We start from the raw sequence: 25,741 nt of genomic DNA, 5'->3' as shown, positions 1-25,741 counted from the left end.
CTTATGATCAAGACCTTCTTCGATGCTATGTTTAAGCTATTTTCATGACGTAAGAGTCAGTCGCATTTGGTCGCTTGAATCGCGTGGTATAATTCGCATGAAGCGGACGTATATTCTGTATTAAATACAAAGCTCTGAATAAAAATAAACCCCAAGTTATAATAATTTGCATATTAAATAAGAGTTGCTTGTATTTTTTTAATATAATTCAACGATTTGCAAAATTGGTAACATTGAACAGAATTTTATAACAGGTTTTATATTTGCTTATAAAAATATGTTTTAAATATAACATATGAATATGTTTTGAGTCGAAACAAATAACTAAAAATGTATTTAAAATCAAATATTGTATTATTTTTAACACTTAATATTGAGTATATTGTATCGCCATTAAGGACTGATATCATAATGTCCAACTGTGATTCATTTGGTCTGAAACTTTTCGGCAATATTCAATTGCTCAACAAATGTGACCACAGAAAATGCCAATTTTGCGACCTGTGCGAATGCACAAAAAACTTATTAAGTGATATGCAAGACTGGTAAATACCCTTACTTACGGTGATATTTGTGGCCATGGAAATGATGAATATGCCACCCGCAGTGAGAACAATGGGTTCCTGCAAATTATGCAAAAAGTAACGCAATGTGGCTGTATAATATCGAGGGGCACCCTGCCAATTGGAGTGAAAGAGATTATTGGCGAGTTCGCCACAATCATCGCCGATCATATTGCATATGTAGCAGAAGGGGAATGTCTGTAGTAGAAGATCGAACAAGAATATCGCTGTGCCCAGGCCAGTCCAAAAATTCGAAAAGTACACTATATTGATCATGGCTAGACCAATGACGACGCCACAAAGCAGAAATTGTACGAAAATTGTGCCAGAGACCACAGGTCTGAGAGTGTTGCAGTAACTGGAAGAGGAAAGAGAATCAAACAGAATAATTTAACCAGAACATTGTGTAAACTTACTCGAGTATCAGCTGATGATCCTCAATGCACTTGGTAAGCTCCACATAGTTATTCTGTTCGCTCACCGTTGGATCTGAGCGCAGCCGTTCCAATCTCTCCTTGAGTAAATTGATATGAGTGCGTATCATCAAGAAGTGTACGATGGGATAAACATCAGACATTTGGTTTTGAAGGACAACACCTGTCATCCACACGTATTCGAAAATAGCAGCTAGCCAAAAGTGTACGTAACTCGCCTCCCAATCAATTAAAGGATTATACAACTTCCAGGGCAGGCGACCAGTACAAGTGCCAGCCAGAAATGTGGATGCCGTATACGAGGAGTATAGAATTTGGTATGCCATATAACATTGATTGCAAGATGCCACAGTTTGTTGCAGTTGACTGCGCTGCTCGTCACTGGTGCAACGGTCGTCCAAACGATCCAGAATCTTTTTGGCCTGCTTGAAACGCTTGACACCAGCAAAGGTGTAACCCGACTTGATGCTGGAGCCGAAGCAGTCGAAGCCCACCTGCAGCGAGGTGAGAAACTGGCCAGCGGTGAAGGTGTGAAATTCCTTGAAATAGCTAACCAGCAGTGATACATCCAGCAAGACAATCGCAAACGTATTGAAAATCACCGTCCACACGCCATAGATCCAGCGTTGGTATTTACCCTCCGGTGGCATCCAACCACAAATCGTCATGCCGCGATCCAAATAGACAAATGCATCGCGAGATTTCACTACCTCCTTTAGGGGCCACAATCCCAGTCGAGGAAACAGCTTGTAAATCATGTCCTGCAATGTGGGATATGAATTAGTCAATGATTTTACTGTTGGAGCAAACACAGCGCTTTTATACACTTCTCTGACTTTTTCCTGTTAAAACCTTAATTATGCACTGCAAGTTGTCGCAATGGTTTCGTGGCGTCAATTATTTAGCTTGGAAAGTCTGTGGAATTAAATATGTGGCTTGTAAAGTTTTCTGCATTAGAATGGGAATTTTATAAAGTTTTTTAATTAATTTTGAATGCGTTTCACTAAGTTTTTTACTTTGCCGTAATTTATTATTAAAGATACAAAAGTACTCAACAATAGAACATAAACTTTTTAAGAATTTCTCAAGCGGTTTATTTATTTTTTATGGTTAACTTGTGTTCTCCAGTTTTTATTGATATGGCGTAAAATTTGTAGTTCTCGTTCACGCTCTCTCTCTCTCTCTCTCTCTCTCTCTCTATCTCTCTCTCTCTCTCTCTCTCTCTCTCTCTCTCTGTCTGTTTGTAGCTGTTTGCTTTCAATGTCCAAGTTTAATAGTTTTCCTTGTCTTTGGCCATTTTCGTTTAAAATATTTTTTGTCACGTTTCTAATTGATGGTAGCAGCGAAATAAATGAAGCTTGAAACCACTTTCAAGTGTGTCTTTTGTGCTCTAATAAGGTCGTCATTCAATGCACCGTAAAGAAAAGCGAAAAATGTCAGTCAGCTGTTGGCCGGCCTGCAAGTCGTTTGACTGAGTTATTTGTGATATTTCAAATACGCCACGTATGAAATATTTTCTGAGTTGGAGCCAAAAAGGCTGCGACTACTTCAGCTTTCACAAGGATATCGTCGCCAGTTTGCTTCCTGCTCAGCTGCCTCAGACATGTGTGTTTCTGTGTGTCCTATTATGTATCCCAGACGCTTTTTTTTTCTTAGTTTCCTCTTATTGAAAGCATCTGTGAGTTATTTTTATAGAGCCACTTGATGTTTGTCTCTGTGTGTGTGGCTCGAGCTTAATCCTTGACAAAATGAGAAAAATGGCAGCGTTGCACAAAATGCACTGTCAATTTGAGAGACGGTTTATTTATATATATTAATATATATATATACATATATATACCGACAATAAAATCGCAACGCGTTTTGAACATCTTTGTATACTCTAACAAAGCATTGATTTTAACAGAGAAATATAAATAGTCGGGTAACTAGTTAGTCCGAGAAGTAATTTCCGTTTAATTTTTGATAACTTATATGTGCTTTAAAAATTTCAACACAATTAATTCATTTCAACTTTTATTATTATATTATATATCTATTGAGAGGAAACAAACTTCGACATTATCGTGTGAAATTTATGCGATTCACATATAATGGCCTGTTCATGACACTCATTGAAATTGCATTGTAATTGATCGCAATTTTAAAATGGTTACACAATTAGTTTGAGCTGTCCAAAATATATATGTATTTGGTCTGGTTTTGAAGTGGCATTTTATTAAAATTGCTGCAGGAAATGGCAAGAAAGTCCGCTTGTAAATATAATTCAGCTTACATTAATTGAATTTATTAAATATCATTTGAGAATGCAATTTTATTATGGCAATTAATTAACGAGCTATAACTTGACAAATAAAAATGTAATTAAACTTTAAGTGGAGAATATTTATTTATTCTGTTAATATTCATTTAATTAGTGTGAATAAAGCCAAGCAATCAACAATTATTAAACCTTATTAGAGATAAAAAAGAACCGATTTTGAATCTCTGACAAAAAATAACAGTATTAAAAATGTGATTGATTCCAAATATGGCAAAAAATACAATTTTAATTAACATTGCTACTTAATTGAATTTGACATGAACAAACACAGTTGTTGATAGAAATATTTCAGTATTTAAAATCACAACCAATCACCATTGAAAGCTTATATTGGCGAACAAAGTCCGACCAAATGAATACCAGCAATAATAACCGAACCTGCAGCTGTGCTATTGTGGCAACCATTTAGGGGCACATTCTTGTTGCCACAAGGCGACAAACAGATGAAGTGGAAGCGCTGTTGTAAGCAGCTTTTGCCACACAATGTTGAAGCATTTTGTATCATTTTGTGTACTTTAGTGCAACTTCGCATGACCCCAGCGTGTTAATTATACACCTGCAGCTATAGCTATCACAGCAACAGTAATGTTCAAAGTACACAAACACTGCTGCACAGTGACTGCCGACAGTTATCCGACACACTTGTAATCGCACATTCCACATTAAGTTGAATCGCGACCGGGTGCTCTTGCCATCATTTGTAGCAATAAGCGAACAATAAAACATTAGCGCCAGCTGATAAAGCAACCCCATATACTTAACACCCGTGTCTTTTACTCCAACCTCCCTTCTCCCCTCACTTACGCCCCTCTCCTCTGCCAGTTGTATGTGTCAGCGGGCTGCTTAGCGCCCCTAATGCGATTATTAAGTGCCAAGTGCGATGGCAGCGTATAAAATTCATTATATTAGCCCCGTTGTTATGCGGAGAGTTCATTGGCATCCCTTCCATTGCTACGCTCAGCCCAAGAGCACCCTTGACCTGCCTCCCGCCCCTCACATGCGTCACTCGTTCATGCACTGCGGGTACTCAATATCCTGCCACAGCTTTGCCACCGGCTCTGCAGCTCCTCCGTCGCCAGCTGCAAAAGCGAGAATCGCTCGTCGACTGTGTCGCAATAAATTAAGAGCACAAATAAATCATCCATTTTAATGTGACAGTTCCGACAAACGCGCAGCGAACGCATCGCTTCAGGCTTCAGACTCCCCAAAATCGACTCCACAATCGACGACAACAGGACATTGTTTTGAATGCGTCTTTATTGGGCACGCCCTACCAACTCATCCAGCCACCTCCCACTCGTCCCTCTCTCTTGAACGTCTCGTGTTTGTTGGCCATATTTAGCGGGTCCATTCTTATGGCTCGGTCTCATTGTTTGCACATTCTGCGGAATGACGCTTCCGTGGATTCCGCTCCTGGTCCTGGTCCTGGTCCAGGTCCTTCTGTACCTTCCCTCTCCCTCTATACGACAGAGCATTTTGTTTGCGCTAAGTACTTGCCCTAACTGCGGCACTTAATATTTTCGATTTGGGGAGTGTGTTTTCTTTGTTGGAGGGGTTGTTGGTGGACAGCTTTCTGCTTTGCCGAGTTTCCGTTGCGGATGTGCCGCCATTGCACAGTGAGAAAAGAAGTGTGTGTGTGTGTGTGTATGTGTATGTGTGGAGTATTTGTAAAATGACTTTTTTTTTAGCTGTTCAACTGTGCGTATGATTAATGCTGCGGATTGAGGTCTATAGCTTCGTATAAAGGTCATCGATTGCTATCAAAGTAATTGGAAATGAATTTCCTGCCAGTCGCCACTTTAAATATTGATAGTGGCAAATTGCATTTTAAGTTCATTCATTATTTTAAAAGCTGGTGTATTAAAGCTGTTAAAATATAATTACGGCTTAAATAGTGAAAATGGATGATAACACTTTTGTCGTTTCATAAAAACTCTTCGCATAAGCTGTGATTAAAGTATATAATAATTGTTTGCCAGCAATATATTTTTGTTTACTTAATTTTGAGCAGAATTTGCAGCAATGATAATTTTATCTATGACTATAGTTTAATTTGATCACTTAATGACTTGCAAATAACTTTTGGAGCATTTCATTGCATTGCTTCAAAATTAGTTTAAAAATCGAATTCTAAAACAATATTAATAAAATATAGCTCGACTTCCACGTTCATTTATTGTTCATATTAAAAACCTTAGCTTGCAAAACTTAAGTTTATTTCAATGAACTTTTCTGCATTTCTGCCATAAATGAAGAATGCAATCATTTTAATTAGACTGCCTTTGCCGTTAACAAAAAAAAAAGAAAATGCAAAAACTCCTTTCTCCCAGTTGTCGCATAAAAAATGAAGTAACCAAGCTTTGATTGCAGGTTGCCTTTTGTCAGGTTTCTGACAGGTTCCTCGTTTCTTGTTTCAATTGCATTGGGTGCAAGAAGCAGGCAAAGAGACTGGCAACGTCAAGTTAGCTGTCTTGTCCTTTTCTGTCCAGGATGTGTCTGGGTGCGAGTTGAGAGTGCCGGGCACATCTTCATCGGTTGACACCTCATATCCTTTGAACAGTTTTCAATTGAACTGCCTTTGCGCCTTGCTCTCTAACAATTTCTCAATCTCTTTCCATCTTTCTCCCAGGTGCCATTAGAAATATTGGGCGTCCAACGATTTCGAATTCTTTATTAGAAAAATCTTTTTGTTGCATGCGATGCGCTATCAAGTGGAAAATGGGGGCAAAGGGCAAGAAAGAAAAGGCAATGGCAACAAAAAAAAACCTTTACTAATGCCCATGGCAGGTAAGGCATTGATTGTGAAACACAGATAGACTTTGTAAACAGATAAAATGTTGCACAGATACAATAAGCACGATACACACACGGAGTGAGGATAAAAGAGACACTATGCTAGTGTATTGGCTTAGCAATTCAATTGACTTGAGCACTTTTCAAATTTGATTGAGTGAATAGCTCTACAATGCAGCAAATAGCAATTTCAGACATTTTAAATCAAATATCAAATATAGCCAACTCAACTAAGTCGCGTAACTTTCATTGGCCCTTTTGCACTTACTAAAGATGAAGTATTCATGAGACTTGGTTTTGTGCCACGTTTTCTACAGTTATTTAACTATTTCTTTGGAGAATTTCAAAATGAAAAACATCAAAAATTGGCAAAAGAAATCGATTTTTAAGTTCAGTGATTTATTGATTCGTTTTAATTAAATGCTAGCTTTATCTTTGGTTATTAAACTGTTATTTTTTTACGGAATTCAAAAAGGTATATATTGGAAAATATGCAAAACAGCGCATTTTGAAATTGTATGAAATAATTCGCAGTCTAGTTAATATCAACGCTTGAATTAACTTTATCGGTAACCATTTCATGATGTCAATAATTAAAAAAATTTAAATGGAACGACTGGAAAAAAATGTCATTTAATATTATACTTAACGCGCTGGCTGTTGTGTCATTTGACGATAATGCTGGCCCAAATCGTATATGTATATGTATCAAAACTCATTACACCCATTCAAAGTTTACTAACTTGGTTTTAGCTATTCACAACTAAGGGCGTGTTAAATTTATCTTTCGCTTAATTGCTGTTTTGAACCAACGAAAATCAAATCAGGTATCTAATAAGTAAAATGGCGAATGCAACAACATTAGCAAAATTGGGGCGAAAATTGCTACTTTTGATTATGAGGGGCTTATCACATGGCTGTTGCTGTTGTCTGCTGTTTCTCTTGCTGATTGCTATTGCAGCTGTGTGCTGTTGCTGACAAGGCAGGCACCCGAAACAACCCGAATAGCAACCACAACCGTTGTCCATTGCTGACGCACTAATCAACATCAATTACTCTGAGTGAACGCCGAAGCGAAATATTGTCTAATTAGACAAAAATGAATAAAAGCATATTCATTTCCAACAACTGAAATTGGTTGCGACGCCACGCCACGCCTCCGCTGGGTAACAACCTCAGCATGAGAAACATCAGCCCAAAAACCATGGCAATCGATTTGACCAAAAACCAAAGAGCAAACGAATATGGTAAAAGTCATTAGTGGCAAATGCAACAGCATTGACTATTTGAAAAATGTAAAATATGTTTTATGTATATATATTGCCAAACTTTATAAACTCAGGCTCCGGACGATTATAGAAATTATGTTGAACAATTTATAAGTATGTTATTATTATCAATATTTTTGGCTAAGGATTATAAATGTGGGCAAGCTCTTCAGGGTATAATTATCATGCATTTATACATTTTAGTGTTCTGTGCAAATTTAGTCAAAATTTAAAAACTATGATCTGTTATACTACGTTTATAAATTAAAATATAACGTCTAACTCTATTCAATTTAATTGCTTCTTTAAATATATTTATATATATTCATTTATATTAATTTATTTCATTCATTTAATATTATTTCAAAAGTATTATTCACATGGATGCAATTCATTTTTGAAGTGCGGCTTTGTTGTGTAGTGTGAAATTTGACGCATTTTAAAATGGTTGCCAAAAATTGCGCAGCAAATTATTGATAATTAGGAAGTGGCTAAGGTTGTTTTCCTCGAATATTTATAGCAAGTGCGCACAAAATACTTGTTGGCTTTAGTTAAAAATTAACGAGCAATTTGCATGCAACACAAATATTTTTCAGCCAATAAACGCCAACCCGGTAATATTTATTTCCAATTTAAATAATGATAACAAAATGAAATGTTTTTCGTTTCTATTTTGATTTGTGCAGTTGTTTGTGGAAATATTTTGGCAGGTGATGGCGAACTTGAAAATCTATCAATAATTTGTTAGCAAATTTGAGAGGTTGAATAACAATTTTAGAAGCTTTTAAATTATGCCATCGCTCTAATTTTTTGTTGTTTTTTTTTAGAAATTTATTGTGTGAACTTTTTCTGCGGCACATTAAATTTAAAAGTTGACAGCCTATTCTTAGACTTTTCATGCGACGCCCACATTCCTAACTTTCTGCAAGTATAATCTATAATATATAATTGCTTTAATTAGCCAAACACACACGCACACACACATCCAGGAAAATAGCAAAAAAAACAACTCATATGCGATGCTTAAACTGAGCAATTTCTCACAGCCTGCATTCATTAATCAGCTTTCCGCTGTCTTTTGACGGCAGGTTGGGATGCTCATATCCTGCTGGCAACTTGACTGTTGCCTTAATTTTTAACTTTGAGCACAGATGTCAACTTGACGCCTCAATCCAGCTCCAATCCAACACCAATGGCTGCCTCCTCAGAGCCGCAAACTTTGCCAGCTAATTTGCCTGGCAAAGACTTCGCTGCGGGGTGGAGCGAAAAAACAGGCAACTGACGTCATTAGCGTCTATGTAAAATAAATAAGAAGAACAGAAGAGAATAACAGAAAAGAAAGAAAAGAGGAAAGTTTCCAAATGGCATTTTGTCACATGCAGACGAAAAAATTTGTTAATTGAATATTTTCGGGCGCTTGCAATATCTTAAGGACAAACACAAACAGGGCAAAGACGAAGATGAAGAACAAGAAGAAGCTGCTGCTGGGCGGAAAATCAACGTCAAATTGGCTTAACTGCTAAACTTGATGGCGCTGATGTTGAGCTAAGCAAATCGAATCTGGGGCGCATTATCTAGCCCAGGCACTTGGCCTCGTCCTTGCAAAGGGGATGCGGCGCTGTCGGGGCAAGTTGCAACGAACGCAAAATCATTAAAATTAGATTACAGAATCCTTCGGTGGTGTCACATTTCCGGCGGAAATTGCACTTTGCGTACGGCATACAGCAGCGCAGTGGGCAGGAGCGGAACGGAGCACAACCGAGTAACTGGCTTCAGAATTTCCATTTACCAAGTGAAATGATAAATTAAGTTAATAAAATGTTTTTTTTTTTTTTTTGTTGCTGTGAATTCGTTTTGTCCGCAAGTGGTTCGGACTTGGGGCAAAAACTTTACGAAATTTGTCATGAGACCTTATAAAACATGCAAATATAACAAATTATGACAGTTGTTGAAGTTTACGGTTTCGGTTCGCCAATTGTTTGTTTATATTTTTTGTTATTGTACATTTTTTCACTGTTTTAGTGCAATGGGCTACATTGTCGAAAACTTCCTTCTGGCCAAAGTCATCGTGCTGAGTTTTCTTTGTCAGTGACAAGTCAGAAACTTAAGACAGCCACACAAGTTGCTACAACAAAATGTACACAGCCCACAGGCCTTGTGATGGCAGCGTGACGCGACTTTGTGTGTGTATGACATCGATAGATACTCTAGAAAGCAAAATTGTTTGCGTTGTTATCGGATCTTGAAACTATCAATAATTAAATTTTTTATAAATATAGTTCATAATGAGAACTGATTGACATTCATGAACATTCTCAAAACGGACTATTTGAAAAGTTTTGATAATTAAAACGGAAATCATTTCTATTTTTGCATATTGGATGTTACCTGAATATCTAGCAAAGATTTTTTACTGAACCCATTTTTAAAAGCCATTTTTGGTCATACTTATATTTTTGTAATTCTCAAGCTATAATTTCAATTATTTTTAGCAACTATTTATAATATATACTCACGCCCACATCTCAGCTAAGAACAAAGCCACGACAGAAGAAATAAAGAATAAGACAGTTAGAATGGTCTACTCGGCAGTGTCCGACTATGGGATACCCTGTGCCCATTAGGTGTGTACCTACCAATTGGTACCGAGCTGAGTACCTATAAATATATACATATAACAACTTTATGGTGTCGGAGATTCTTACGTCTGACTTTTGCATACTTTTGCACAGGTTTATTATACCCTTTGCACCCATAAAAAATGGATGCTGGATTTAGGTATTATAAACTGTCAGACTTGTTGCACAATTTGGCGGTTTTCTCATGACGTCAAGTACACTCAAGATGAGAGAAATAGAGAGAGAGAGAGAGACAGGGAGTGTGAGAGAGAGAGAGATAGAGAGAGAGAGAGAGAAACCGAGTAGAATATTTATAGCACTAGTTGTGTCATTTTTGGGGTTTTGGGAAATACATTAGCATGTTATAAAATATGCACACTATAAAATGCGAAGCGAGCTAGACAAAAGCCGAATGAAATTTGCACACTCATGCAACAAGAGAAGCGCAGACACATTTTTTTATATGAATGCCTTCCATAATTTCCTTCCTGCATCGTTTTTTGGATCTTTTTGTGTTGCAAACTGGCTGCGAAATGTATGCTGACATTTATTTATTTATGTTTTTCGTTTTGACAGTTTTATTTCTTGTTACAAGCATCTTGAAATATAAATATTTCTTACAGCAAGTTGCTGAAATGCAGAAAATGCTGCAAATATACTATATATATGTAGATGGTTATTGCAGCTTATGCAATAAAAGTCAGACAAAAACTGATTCAAATGTGGCTTGAGTGAAGTGCGTTGCAAATATGGTTACGAAGATTTTAAAGTATCATCTTAAATGATAGAAATGAAATTAAATTTTTAAAGGATTATCGTCATTTTGTTAGAGAATTTTTCGAAAATGGATACAAAGACTATAAATTATCAGTTAAAAAGTCAAAATAAGAGGAAATCCTTGAGGACCGCCGACATTTTGTTAGAGACTTTTGGTTCAATATATTATGTCGTCAGTTGCAATAAACTACAATGCATTGGACATCAGCTAACTCTAACAGAAAGAAAGAATAACAAATCGAAACCATTTACTATTGAATTAGTTGGCCTCTTGTGGTCCAAAATCGAAAGTCAAACAATGAATTTTAAACCACAATGCAATCAAGTCAAACAAGATGAAGGAAAAAGCAAATAGCACACAACAAGCCCTGATAGGCGAGGAGCAATGTGAGGAGTATGTAGAAAATTGAAATCAAATTAAAGTGCAACACCATTTTGCAATGAAAATCGGAAGAAAATCATTCGACATCGTTCGAGTTTCGACTTGCTGCTGCTGCTTGCAACTTGCTGCTTGCTGCTTGCTACTTTCTACTTGCCACAGTTGTGTCGAAAATATGCTCAGCCAGAGGCAATGCGAAGTGCACTGAACTATGCTTCTCTGTCACGCCCCCAACATCATCCCAACCGACTCCTTTCACTCCCTACGGCAGCCAAATTGCTGAGCAGCCACCGTTGATGAGTTGAACGCGATTCACTTGCCAGCTGTGTCCTGCAGTGCGTATGTGTAACGTGTGTGTGTATATGTGTGTATGTGTGAGTATGTGTACTGATGTGTATTTGTGTAAGAACGTCACACAAAATGCATCCGGCTGCAGCTGCTTTGCCATTTCCGAAACATTTAGCTTTTGCTCAGTGTATGTGCGTGTTTCCTGAAGTCAGAAAATCAGTTGAAGTTAGATGAAATTCCAAAGCAGCCTGCAGGGCATTTTACATTTCTCAGTGTCGTTTTATTTATAAGGGCACTAACATAAAAATCTCGGCATTAAATTGAGCACGTTGAGGTTACGGCTCTTAAAATGTGTCAACTGAAGCCTTGAAGCTGTGCAATTTTACTAGTTTTTTTTAAAGATACAAATAATTGATTACTAGTTGAAATTGTTAAGTGATTATCTAGCTTCTGTTAACCTTTCTTCTTCTGTTTCTTAAATTCCTTTACTTGTGTCTATGCTTTTAGTTCAGATTACATCAATATCTTTTTCATTCACTTTTCTTTTTTAATTCAAGTGTCCAATGCGAGATATCGATTTTAGTCCTCATAAGTCAAAGCTTTCCCGCCAAATTTGTTGGTACTTAATTTTTATTATTTATATACTCTTAATATTTGTATCACCAATACATAATTTAATATTTTTAAGTTTAAAAAAGTTGTATACTTTTACCCCATTTTATTCATTTACATACATTTGTTGGCTTTTTTTGTTAACTTAACAGCGCCCTGTTAACAGCCTGTTAACTCAATAGCTGCACTGTAAACATGAAGTTATTTATTTAGTGAACAATAAACTTGTTTGGGCAGCGATAACGAAATAAAAGATGTCGATTTTCAGTATTTTATTTCGTATACAAATAAAAAACCAAAAAAAAAAATATCATTGAGTTCGACACGTTGACACATTTTGGCTGTGTAAATATTTTTTGTACAATTCATGCCATAAAGCATGCAGGAAATATACATGAATATCGGGGAATTTTGCATATTGTACGTAAATAACTCAACTATTAGGGAAACAATACTGCCATGGAGCTGTTTGTTGTGCCTATATAAAAAAAAACTCTAATGGTTTGAACAGATTCTCATTGAATTATACTTATTTCACTGCCGTTTTGTATGCTGAAGTTCTTTTACTCGCATAAAGGGCTCCCCGGAGTAAAATGATTGATTATTTATGATCTGACGAAAAGAGAAACGTGAAATCCTTAACCCCGTAACGATAACGACATACAGCACAAAAAATAACATTAATATATATGTATTATATATTACATATATATTTTCACATAGTCTACATAAAAAGTCAATTTAATCTTTTTTGGGTCTGACACGATTTAATGGTGTCTGCGCAACGCTGACAAATCGTGCACGCGGTCAACAACCAGGAGTTGAGGGGATGGTGTGGGGCAGGTTGGGAGAAGGGAGGGTAGGATGTGAAACCATGTCCATGTCATGATAAACGTCAGTCACTCCACAACTTCCCGCTTATTGCTGAGGTTTGATTTTGACGAAATCTAATCAAAACGACGATGACAAAATAAATTGCCAACAAATCAAAGACAAGAAATTGTAAAAAAAAAAAAATTGATGGAAGTAAAAAATGTTCTTGGAACGAGCAAAAAACACCAAGCAGCACATTAAGGGATATTATCAGTATATCCGGTTTCTAGGCTGCATAATGATAATGATTATGTTGATACTGGTGGCGGTGGTGATGATGATGTTGATTGTATTTATGTGTAGGGCACTCTCATGACTCAATTAGCCTTGGCAGCCGCCGACAGTCGCTGGATTCGTTCTCTGCTTAATGGTATTTAAAGCATTATAAATAAAATTTAATAAAAGTCAACTTTTGACTGGAGCTTAATTATAATTTAGTGCTCTGACACGCGTCCTCCACGCAGAAAGGTGTAACTGTAATTAGTCCATGCTCCCAACTCTATCCCCACCGTTCTCATTGCAAGAAATGTCCATTTTAATGGCTTGATTAATGCCAGCCACAATCTGTCCAGCGGTGCACAGTGGAGCAAAATATTAGGCGAGCAGGAAAAATTATATTAATAAAACTGAGAACCTTTATAGGTATAAAGAAGCATTTGAAGTAAACATTTTTCCTTGCTTATGATATATGGAAGCTTGGGAAGCTTAAACCGATTTCAGAAACTATAAGAACTAGACACTTCAAATTTGGAATATAAGCTCTGATTAAACGTTAAGGAATGATCTAGTTTCTGTCATTTAATCGATAACTGCCCCCGTTTAGCGAATATAGATACAAATCGATATCCGATAGCAATAAAATACACAATAATAAGTCTAACATCTCTTCTAAGTCAATCATCTCATCTCCTGCCCGTTTTTAAAATCTGTATGATTTCCGTGCTTCTTCTCAAACTCTAAATACAAATGCGGTCTACCATTCATTAGCAAACTTAAGTGTTGGCACCACTGTGGTGTCCTAGTTGCTTTGCTGGCCAACGCCATCAACAAACCGACTCATTTTTGTGTGTGTTTTAAGTGTATTTCTGTACTCTTTATTTTTATGACTGGCCCCCGTGAAATTGACGCAGAGCACGCACTGGAGCACATTCTGATGACTGTATGGGAGCTGTGGTGCATATAGTGAAATGTGAATGGATGTATATGGATTGAGAGCTAGGGGTAGGGAAGAATGGTGCCGAAGGTCGGCAGAGTTTTGCACAAAGTCATAAAGTGCATGCTGCTTGTTTTTATGCTCTTTAGGTTTTATTTTTCTCTTCTTCTTTTTTTTTGGCATTTATTTAAACATTTTGCATCGTTTTGGCTTTATGTTGTTGGTACGCAGTGTGTGTGTTGTTTGTTGTGAATGCTCAGCTTTGCTCATTTACATTTTTAATTAAATTTAAAGTGCGTTTGGTGTGCTGCACACTCAATTCGTGTGTGTTAATATGCAAATGTTTTGCTTGCACTCGGTTGACTTTTGCACGACTGACGAAACTAAAAAAAAATTAGAAAAAAAAGTTAATTAAAAAATACTGAAAAAATAACTAGTAAAGTGCCACCGCTTAGTTGATGCAGCTGCAAATTCTTGTCAGATTTAATATTAAAATGCAATTCGATGGCCACTTGACGGGTTTCATAGCAATAGCGCTTCAAAGCTTTAGCTCTTTGCAGCTACATGCGATCATAATTTAAGTTCAATTTAATTTAGGCACCTGTGAACTTTGCCCCTTTGGAGTTATTTCGAATTGCGTTCTGGCAGAAATCCAAACACCCTCGTTATAAATCAAGCCGGGAACTAACCAAATATCAACGACATCAACAACAACAACAACAACAGCGACATGGACAATAACAACATTGACATTGGACAACAGAAGAAGCAGTTGGCAAACATGATATTCATTTGCATGCAACACGTTGCCGCCAACGCAAACAAGACTCGGTACCATGCGGCGTATGAGTAACGCGCACAGCACGTCGCTTGTAGCAGCAGTTCACAGTTGTCGACGGCAGACAGCAAACCAGCCAACCCAAACTTATATGTGCATCTAACCAAACACGACCGGCGAGTGACCATCTGATGTGCACTATTTTTAACCAGGGCTACAAATTAAATTAAAATGTAACAAATTGGTAGAAGTGACGTTTAGTAAATTTTAAATCCGATTCCAATGAGATTGTTTTGTCAATTTATACATATTGTTTTATATCGTTTAATATGGCATATCATATCACTTGTGGTATATGGCTGTGTTTCTTAGCAGAATTTTACTCAGTTGCATTTTGTATCTGAGAGGGTATTCAACTGTCTCTGCCTTACTAAAGTAATTCGGATAATTTCTAATTTGTGTATGTTTAACTCTTAATCGAGTGATTAATTTTTTGGTAATTGGTATGAAATTCTTCTGCCCTCGTGTAGCACATCGTAATCTGATTTGGGATATTTCCGCATGACAGTGACAGTGTCCATGCCTCTCTGCATACACTGCACTTGGAGTTGACAGTTAAATCACAGACAAAGAGAGAGAGAGAGAGAGAGAGAAAACTGGATTTGATAAAAATCTACTAATCATTCGTTTGACCCATTTGAAAACTAGTTTTGATGCAACTCACAGACATGAATGCTTTAATCTGTAGCATGTCTATTACATATATAAAGCACATTTTTATCTCGACTAATTGAATCAAGTAGCCAAAAAGCCAAGTGTTTTAGAATGATGAGCCCTCAGACTTATCCAACGACTGAGCTGGTTTTCTATTTGGTTTTAATGTGCCTGCCGCACGAGTTGCCCGAGTTAAATAAATGCAGTCATTTTGACTCTACTCATTGTGAGCAAGTGCTCGAGAAACGTTCAAGTGTCCGTAAAGGGGAGGGGCAAGGCAGTGTTGGGGCAGTTAAGGCACTTGAGATTGCAACAATGTTGCACTTATGTGTGCACCGCTTCCTCTTGCTGTGAATCATGAGCTGAATTTATTAGAACCGTGTAGCAGCAGCCACAGCTCAACATTACTCTAGTTAGTTAGTAACCCGCAAACCACACTCAGCACTTAAATACACTGCGAACTGTTGACCTTGTGTGTGTGTGTGTATGTGTGTGCGTGTGTGCTGCATGTGTATGTGTGTGTGTATATACTCTGTTTACATCTGACACGAACACACTTCAATTTGTTTGCAGTCAGCAGGATGATGATGGACAAGAAGTCAGTCAGCCATGCAGTCAGTTAAGCAGACACCTGAGGCAACAATCACAACCATTTCAATAACACAATTTACACATGTATAATTGAACATTTATATAAATAAATATTTGTAACAAATACCTTTAATATCGAACTATTAAAATTCAATTCAATTCAATTTAAGTCAAATTTAATTGATTTGCTTTAGCTGCAAGCTTTTGTAAATATTAAAAATTTTTTATTTTTAAGACTTTAATAAGACCATTTAAAAACAATAACAAGTTTCTCAATAGCAAATTTAATGTTATGGCTTTGAATTAGCTAAGCATTTTACTCAAACTAAACGATAATTCTTAAAAGCTAATTGTAGCTGTAGATATGCTTTAAGAAATTTAATTAATCTTAGTTGAAGCCGAAAACAAATAAACGAACAAAAAGATGTTAGTTAGATTAAATTCAAAAAAATAAATAAAATGGTTAAAGCTTAAAATAAGTTGATATATATACATATATATATATATATATATATATATATATATATATATATATATATATATATATATAGTTAGCTTTTCTCCATTCTGAAAATTGTTTATTGTCTAGATCCCATAAATAATTTTCACTGCTTAGACAAATTAGTTTAAGTATTCGAAATTCTCCCTCACAACTGTCTAAACTCGTTATATGCTACAAAAATAACATTCTTTCAGCTGAAATCTTCACAGTTTTTATCTCTCCCACTCAACTGTTTAAACTTCTCACATTCTACATAAATAATTGATTTTTAAATTGCTGCTCTCGACGGAATTTTCTTACTCGGACTGATGTATTGAAATTAATCTGTTATATTCTCATCTTAAAGTAGCACTCGAAAACAAACTACACACACAAACACACACACACACACAGACACACACACACACAAACAAACACACTCGTCAGACACATGAAAAGCTGGCACTTAAATAGCATTTTGATATAATTTCTTTCGGTTATCGTGTCTCAGCCCCCAGTTACGTATCAGATTACAGCTAGCGCATTGCTCGTAGATATTTTAGTTGCCAACTCACCGTCAGAGTTTCAAGTATGGCTTTGCTTTCGTAATGAGAAAACTGCATCGCACAGCTTCTGCTACTGCTTTTCAGTATCTCTTATCATCTTTGGCTCACTTCCTCCCCGTCTTTCAACGACATGTGTTTGGCTGCTTGTGTGTGTGCTTTCTCTCACACTTTTACTTAATGGAATTGCTTATTGCATTTTATGCTATACTTTTGCTTTCTCACACAGATAGCCGGAGAGAGGTGAGCAAAGCTCAAGCCGCAAGCTGATTACGGCAATGACAAATCAGTTTTCTTGTCAACAGACAAACTCGATGTCAACTTTGCGGACGGCATTTTCCAATTTTATACTCAGCATTCGGATTACTGCTCGCAATCCTGTGCAGACGTGCGAAAACTGCACGAAATAGAATTTTATATAATTGCTAAAAATGTCACTAAATAGGTTTAATTAGATTTAAGTAGAGGATAAACCTGATGTAGGTGTGAAAAGTAGTTAAATAAAAGAACTAGATTAACTAGATTAATTTATATTCATTTTTGTTCACTCTCATTTCAGAAAATAATGAAAAGAATTTCACTTCGTGTTCCAATAATAATTCTGATGAGTAAAATCTTTGAATGCCTTTATTTAAGTAAGTACTTGCAAATGTTTTATTATAATCGGGGCAAACAGTAATCTATTGTTGAATGAGAGTAAAATAAAGTTACCAGAGCACATAATGCTTCTTGGAATCAGCTCAGACTAAATCTAATTGAATGGACGAACATTTTATTTCGTTATATTTTCTTGTTGTTGGCCTCTTTGCTGGAATTCTCTTCGTTCTTCCTAACGTGGCTTTTTATGCGCATTCAAATGATTTTAATGACAGCAATTTGTGTTTCGAAATCGCGCAACATTAGCTTTCGACTTGGCCAGATAGCTTAAGGGCACCCGGGGGGAACGTTTAGGAGGTGAGGGGGTGTGTGTTAAATGAACGTGTTTAAAACGCTTCACTTGAAATTAAGGCCCAGTGCCAGGCAACATGCGGAAGTTTCGATTTGTCAGCTGGTCCGCCCCAGGGCCCTTTGAAAATTACGCGACGCGTCTCACAAGGATAAAGCCACAGACAGCTTACCACCCACTGCCACACCCGTACAACTCCGCAAAAGCCCGCATGGCTGAAGGCAGACAGTCTGTCCGTTACGTCATTATCAGTTGCGACTGAGGCTCATCATGACCAACGTCATCGTTTCGGGGCAGAAACAAATCCATATAGACGCAACAAAGTTGGCCCAAAAGCAAAGCATGACAACGTGCCTCTTTTCCCCTTACCCAACACTGCTTGTGCTTCTTTGGTTCGTTGTCATCATCATCGGCATCGTCATCGTTGGCCAAATGTAAACTGAAATGTGGGTTAGGGGCAAGCGACAACAAGCGGCGCTGTTTAGTTAAAAGAATGGAATGTTTGTGATTTCTCGTGGCGCTCTACAAAATTATCACACTAAGATTTTGATTGATCAGATTTTTGGCTGCTGCAAACGTTTTGCCCCATATTTGTTTTATGTGGCCGTTGCCAGTTTCCCCACAAAAAGCCGCAGGGTTTGATTAGTTTTTTTTTTTTACATTCAGTTCTTTCACAGACAGCCCACAAAACGGTGCCAACAATTCGGTGGCTTTTTGTGTCCTGTCAAACGATTCGCTGTGTTGTTATTCAAGCGGATTACAAATTCCATGAGTGAACCGGAGAAAACCTATTGTAATTGGTTTTTCTGCCCCAGATAGCGATATTTAGAGCTGTCATAACTTCGTTAAAGCTGAACCGATTTTCACAAGCCATAACTTCTTCATCATGATTTCGATTATGTTCCATTACAATTTGACCAATTTTCAGTATATACATAAATGATACTGAATTATTTTGAGGCATACTTAAAGACAGCTATCAGAAAATTAATCGAGTTAAAACGATTATAAAATTTAGAAACCCTCACAGGTAATAACTTGAGAGTGTTTTGATATCCATAACTTGTCTGAAATTGCCGCATAAATAAGTGAAAAAGATTTGCAGACGCCCCACAGACTCCAAAGCCGCTGAGATGATTATTCTTGTCGTTGTTGTTGTTGCTGCTGTTTGTATTGCAACAAAAGCAACAACAAAAACAATAACAACTTATCACACAGCTGGCAGTCATAAAAGAGCCGTAAAAAAGATTATACACATGGCTTGCAACATCAGCGCAATTTGCAGCAAGACATAAAAAAACATAACCTGCAACTTATCTAAAAATTGTAGGCAACAAAAAAAAAAATAGCGAAAAATCATACACAAGATCTTTTGGCCGGCGACAAGAGCAAACTTAAAATGTGCACGTATTTGTTTGTTTGCCTTTTGCAAGAAGTGCCAGACCAAAAAAAGGGGAAAAAAAACCAACAACTACAATAACAATTGGGCCTAAAAGTCTGTTTTTTATGATTTAATATGGGAAAAGTGTTGGGTGGTGCTGACCAATAAAAAATAACAAAAAATTGAGCAAAGCAAATGAAAACAAACAGAAACACATCGTGAGGGCAACGAGGACGAGAAGGGGGTGCTCAGAGGGAATAACTCACGTGAACAACATAATCGCACATTTAAGCGGCTGGCAACATTTTCTTGCTCTCTCTATCTCTCTCTCTCTCTCTCTCTCTCTCTCTGTCTCTCCATCTGACTTAGTCTCCCTCTGTCTCTTTCCCTCTCTGAACTAATGTCGTTGCCCCACAAGCATAGAGCTCCACTCGGTTGCGGCAATGGGGCAACAAGTGTGGACAGTTGCCAGCCTGTGTTGTTGCTAGTTGTTCGCTGTTGCAGTTGCCTCATATTGTTTGTTATGCTGGAGACGTAATAGCCATCTCTGTGAATGAAGCCAAAAGCATTCAAGCTGTTTACTAAATATTAACAACAAGAAGAGCAGCAGCATCAACTGACTGACATGTTGTGTGCGGCACACAGCTTTTATGTAATTATTATTATGTATTCTGAAATGGTCAACAGCACACAAGTTCCATTTATGCCTCTCACTTGCTCCCTGCCAATTGAAATCTCATATTTCATATGTATATTAAGGCCTTAGAAGAAGAGCCAGTAAAGCATTCTATTTTGTATACCCTTGAAGAAGGTTGTTTCTGCTCAGCTTAAAGTTATCCTAATATCTCAATACAATAAATATAATAATAAATATATAAATGATAGTAAATAAAATAAATAAAAGCGTTAATACAATTTTATACTCTTTTTTATACTCTTTAATCGCACATATAATTGACCATTAACTAATTTGATTTTCATCCCAAATCTTAAATCAAACTTAAATTAAGCTAACTTTAGCAATACATTTTTAACGTATAAAATCATAATATTTTTGTTAATGGGCTAAAAACATTTCATAATTTTTCGTACCATGAATTTAAACACTAGTAAATGGCCGTTAATAATGTCATCCTAAAACCTTAATTTAAAATTAAATTAACTGCTGACATATATCAATTAAAAAAATAAAAAAAACAGTGAATAGTAAAACTTAATTGGAAAAAACATAAAATATTTTTTTTATTCCATGATTTGAATGACTCTTTAATCGCACACAGTAAATTACCATTAATTCATTTTAATGTCGTTCCAAATCTTAAATCGCAAATTTGCTTATTAACTTTAAGTTAAAGCATGACACCATCACTGAAAAAATATTTGATGGCAAAAAACGAATTTAGCCTTTTTTCTTTAATAGAGCTGTGTGCAAACAAAGTTTGTCATATTTCTTTTTTATGATTTCGCTTGACTTTTAACATTTGCATTTATCATGCAATATTTTATATATTTTCCGTTATGTGTCATGTTTGCAACCAAAACAAAATTGTTGTGTGTGTGTTGCATTAAAGTTCAATACAGAAGTTTTTGCATGTCAAAGGTTGGGGCAATTAGTGAGCTGCATTTTAAGTTGACCGAGAACCCTTTGGTTATTTGAATGCTTGATATTATGACAAATCCCAAAGCTGCCAAAACTTCGGAATATTATTATAAGCTCCAACACTTGCCGGCCTTACAGCTTGTTGGCAAAAATATGCTAAGATGGCCAAGACGTTGGAGTGGAATGGAGGGAGAGAGGGCATAAGCTGATGGCTCCTACGTACTTAATGAACGCACCTTGTGTTGAGCTCCTTAGTATGCAAAATTACCAAGGCTGTTGCATTAATTAATACACAGCAATGGTTGGGGCGGGGTAGCGTAGTCATCTGCAAAGCAATTGTATAATTAGTGCCCTGGCCCTATCTCTGTCTAACTCAACTAACTCTCGACATCTCTTGCACTCCAGCAAGCAAGCAAACATTTTCCGCACCCCAAGTTGAATAAACGCCTACTTGCTCAGCGGCAGCTCAGTTAAATTTGTCAATTTGAGTTGGTGTTCAATTACAAAAACAACAACAACTGTGTAAAAAAGGGTGCAGAAAATGTCAAAAGCATTTGAAGAAATATTTTCCACAATAAATTCTCGGCTCGAAGCGTAAACGAAGTCGGCGTGCCCAAAATACAGAAAATGATTCGGTTGACTTTGGTATTGGCCGGGCTTAAATTTGTAATGGGTTTGCTTTGGTTCAGCTGGTGGCTGGTGATTGTATTTGCTTTATTTAAGGAAGCATTTTCAAGCACAATTGACTTTGGGCAACCTCATTTGTGCAAGGCGTAAATTTAGTTGCCGGTTGGCTTTGGAATATATATATTCTATTTAAATTCTTGAATTCGGTTTCAACAAGTCCAAGATTTATTAATGACGCATTCACACATAAATTACAGTTTCAGTTACACGTATATTTATTTCTTTTCACTTCATTCGTAAACTTTTTACTGGCATTGAAACACATTCAGTCCGCATTATGAACAGATCGATTTGAATATTTCCAGAGGATTGCAGCTTACAATTATCACCATAATCGCCGCCACGCGAATTGCGTTGCTTGGTGGGCGTTGCCATGCCCCTGCCCCAATAGGTGTCTCATAGGTGGGTACATAACGATGCCAGGTTACCGTCAAATTACGGCCAAAGCCAAAAGCAAAACTTGTTGACGGTTAATGACGACGCCAGTCGTCAGAGCCAGCAGAGACAGTCAAAGAAAACAAAACCAGACATACTCATGCCAACACTCAGACTGAGGCTTACGAGTATGCTCATGGCTCATATGAATTTACACACCCCTCTTATGACCTTGTTCGTAAACGTTTTGGTTGCAAGAGGCGAGCGCGTGCTTAAGTAATGAGGCCCAAATTAGAAGTCAACGGCAATTAGAAGATGCCAACAAATATGTCAACACGGCTTCCGCAATGAGAAGTCGAAAGGTGGGGCAGGAGTTGGTTGCATCTAAAGGTTGAGCATTCAATTAAATGTAGTGCAGCCAAAGTAGAAGCAACAGAACAGCAAGAAAGCCAAGAAAGCCAACTTTATTGCAGCGCTGTCAAAGTAAAAAAGTGAAAACTGAATATCAACTGACCAAAGTAATAAAACGAGGCGAAATGAAATGAAATGAAATGAAACGGAAATGAAACCCAACGGCTGACAAGTAAATAGACAAACAACTGGCAACAAGCCGAGCAGTGCGCAACGAGCAACTTTTCTCACATGCCCCTACATGCAGCAAGCAGCATGTGTGTTGTTGTGTTGATGCCAGTTAAACTTTATCAATGCTACAATAAGACGAACAACAACAACCACTAAAGCAACAATGAGCCAAGTGAGAGAGAAAGCACGACTTCCAGATACCACATACTTAAATCAACATAAGTTGCTTTAAGGCATCTACGGGGACGAGACTTCTGAACATTCTCAAAGATGGTCCGGTCAGTAGACTGAGACTCTATCTGAGACTCTGCTACACCCTCAACGATAAAGAAATGAGAGCCCTAAGATCAGGAGCATTAGCTTTAGCTCATTTATCAACGGGAAGCAGAATAGATCAAATAATAAATATGAATATTTTGGCAGGTGATCTTAACTGATCTATAAAATTTTTGGTTTTTTTCTTCCTATCGATCTATCTTTTTATCGGTTATCCATATTAATATAAAAGAAGACCGTTATCGATAAAGTGAGAATGTCGTTTGTCTTTTGTGTTGCATGCTTAGCCATTGAAAAATAAAACCGGATTAGAATTACATCAAAATGATGCACGAAACTGATCCAATTGGAGATTATAACCCGAGCTCAGTGTTGTTAAGTGTATTAAAGTTTCTTGAAGACCTATTTTATTCCATCTTCCATATTCCATTTGTGTGTGTTCAGAACTTTAATTTAAGACCAATTTTTGATTTGGTATTCAGTCGAAGTTGAGTACTTTAACTTGTTACGTTCCTGTTTTTAATGGGTATGAAAACTACACACACACAGCAGCAGCAGCAACAGGGAACACATGCAGCAGCAGCAGCAGTCGCAGCAGAAGCAACTACAACATCGGGAGCAGAAGCAGGAGCAGGAGCGGTAGCAGCAGCAAAGTTTTCGCTCAAAAACAAGTTGGCATCGTTCCGACTTGGCTTCAGCTACTGCTGCTGTTATTGCTACAGCTCCAACAGTAACTTCAGCTGCAGTTCCAGTTGCTGTTGGCTGTGCTTAAGTCGTAATTCCTCTTTGGGAGTTTTTGACTTCTCAAGTTCAGTTGTGCGCGCTTGTCTAATGCCAACTTATATAATAAATAAGGGAAACACGCACACACGCATAAGCTCCACACACACACACACACACACACACACTGAATAAATGGCTAGTCGAAATGTTGTATTTTATACTTGATTTCATGTGCAGATTTCTCATATAAGCAATACACATTTGTTAAAATAAGTAAAATGCGGTTTATTCAAAAATGGACAGCTTGTTTTAAACTAAAGCGGAAGTAGACTTGACACCATTTGGCAATCATTGAAGTTTTTTTTTTTCAGTGCATATGCTACTGCTTTCTTACTATATGTTTATATACTTTGCTTGTAAGTTTACAAAGTTTATTTGATTCGTTGCAAGACACACACACATATTTTTTACTTACTTCTTTTAGTTCGTTAATTTGGCTGGGCACAAACTTTCGCCATAGACTGTCCCATAAACTTGGTAATGAATTGAAAGGTGTTCTGTGCACAGTTACCACATATGTTTCAACTTATTAACTGCTAAATATTACCCAGGGATCAGCTGCAACAGAGTTTTTAAACAAATTTTGGCTGGTTGGCGAAGAAAAGCAACTAACTTGTTACGAATCTTTTGTTTTTGAATTGGTTGGTTTTCTTCATAAAAACACTTTGTTTACAATACACTGTCTGTTTAATTAGCCTTGGATTCTCAGGACTGTCCTGCAGAACATCAAAGTACCTTGCTAGTATCAAGTACAGGATCTCAGCCTGCCCGACAGAGATTTTCCGCAGGCACACCTGTTGCTCAACAAGACTAGAAGTCTCCTTGCTTCCTCAAGGATTCACTTGTCGCACTCTACGTGATACCGCCTGTTGCTGCAATTCTAGACTGCCAAGGATATACGTTGTATAGCTACGCGTGAATTGATCCTTGGGACTTTAATTTGATTCGACACTTAGTGATTTTCGCACACTACGATTACTTAGTTGTCCTCTGATAGATTTCCCTCAATGATGCCGTCAGACTTTTCTCATAGGCTTCAACTGACCGCGTCTTGTGCTGCAGCGCTCCTTTTATACCATTGTTGGCCACCTTTTGGTGGGACTGTACCAAGGTGGCGTGATCTTTGGGAATTTCCCTCTGCCATTTGCTGACGCCAGCCATTGTCTGCCGTTAGTGTGAGTATGGACAGCAACATTGTCCTCCCGCACTAACGGCACAAGTCCTGACGGCACACGTATGTCAGACACGTTCAGATGGCTGACCAGCTGCGTTGGAAAGGGGGCGGGCTAAAGAAAACCAATTCGCCGCAACTGCATCGGAGCCTATTTTGTTAATTTTCCTTTTATACAATTTGATAAGCTCAAGTGCCTCGTGTGGATATCCTCATGTGTTCGGCTTCGGCGTGGAGCCGTAGCACCTGGAGTCGAGCCACCTTGTCCTCCGGCTTTGGATTCGATGGCAGCTTTGGGTTTTGCCACCGTATCCAATCAGAATTTTCGTCGTCGAGGTCGCTCGGATATCGTGTCCGCCGCACCCACCGAACTCAACGGCTTCTCCATATTGTCCTCGTCGTCTCATTATCCGCACCAAGCGTCTGCGCTGGAGTAACGGCAGCTGTTGATCCTTCTTTCCGTCCGCACATGACAACAGCCTCGTTGCTGGCTATTGTGCGGGGATTAGGGACGAAGGATGGACGGGGCCCGCCTCTTATGCGAATTTTCCATTTATTTTCTTCCTTTTGTTATTAGTCTGTCAAACCTCAGTGAAACTGAAATTGTGTCTGTGAGTCGTGTTTGTGCAACTGTTAGTGACACCCGAACTGTGTCACTCTCTAATTGTTGCAACGGTGCCTTTTTGGTGCAAGCGCCTATCTAAGCGGGAGTGTCGAACGAACGTTGACCTT

The 25,741-nt window shown here is 37.6% G+C and overlaps 1 protein-coding gene across 4 annotated transcripts; it reads right to left on the bottom strand.

Moving 5' to 3' along the window:
* Nucleotides 1-381: 381 nt before the first annotated feature.
* On the bottom strand, nt 382-24,835 carry LOC6562202 (odorant receptor 42b). Of its 4 annotated transcripts, none has more exons than XM_043214544.1 (6): nt 24,452-24,835; nt 24,254-24,396; nt 1,823-1,912; nt 980-1,758; nt 564-921; nt 382-501 (listed from the first exon to the last, which is right to left on the bottom strand). In XM_043214544.1, exons 4-6 carry the CDS (start codon nt 1,753-1,755, stop codon nt 427-429), a joined length of 1,209 nt encoding a protein of 402 aa, XP_043070479.1. In that variant the 5' UTR covers nt 1,756-1,758; nt 1,823-1,912; nt 24,254-24,396; nt 24,452-24,835; the 3' UTR covers nt 382-426. The 4 variants fall into 4 exon arrangements, with proteins under 4 accessions (XP_043070479.1, XP_032592219.1, XP_032592218.1 ...); XM_032736328.2 differs by having other exon boundaries at nt 1,834-1,912; XM_032736327.2 differs by lacking the exon at nt 24,452-24,835 and having other exon boundaries at nt 24,254-24,436.
* Nucleotides 24,836-25,741: the final 906 nt, after the last annotated feature.

This window comes from Drosophila grimshawi, unplaced genomic scaffold (genome assembly GCF_018153295.1).
Source record: "Drosophila grimshawi isolate 15287-2541.00 unplaced genomic scaffold, ASM1815329v1 contig_1377, whole genome shotgun sequence".
In the NCBI taxonomy this organism is placed as follows: Eukaryota; Metazoa; Arthropoda; class Insecta; order Diptera; family Drosophilidae; genus Drosophila; species Drosophila grimshawi.
The sequence above is the reverse complement of the archived record's forward strand: the minus strand, read 5'-3'. Positions and strand labels throughout refer to the sequence as shown.

Excerpts from the sequence above, each read along its gene's own strand:
- LOC6562202 (XM_043214544.1), bottom strand. The coding sequence starts at position 1,755 with ATGATTTACAAGCTGTTTCCTCGACTGGGATTGTGGCCCCTAAAGGAG. Across the intron at positions 922-979 it reads GATCATCAGCTGATACTCGA|TTACTGCAACACTCTCAGAC; the intron begins GTAAGTTTACAC and ends TTCCTCTTCCAG. Across the intron at positions 502-563 it reads CCATGGCCACAAATATCACC|GTCGCAAAATTGGCATTTTC; the intron begins GTAAGTAAGGGT and ends GCATTCGCACAG.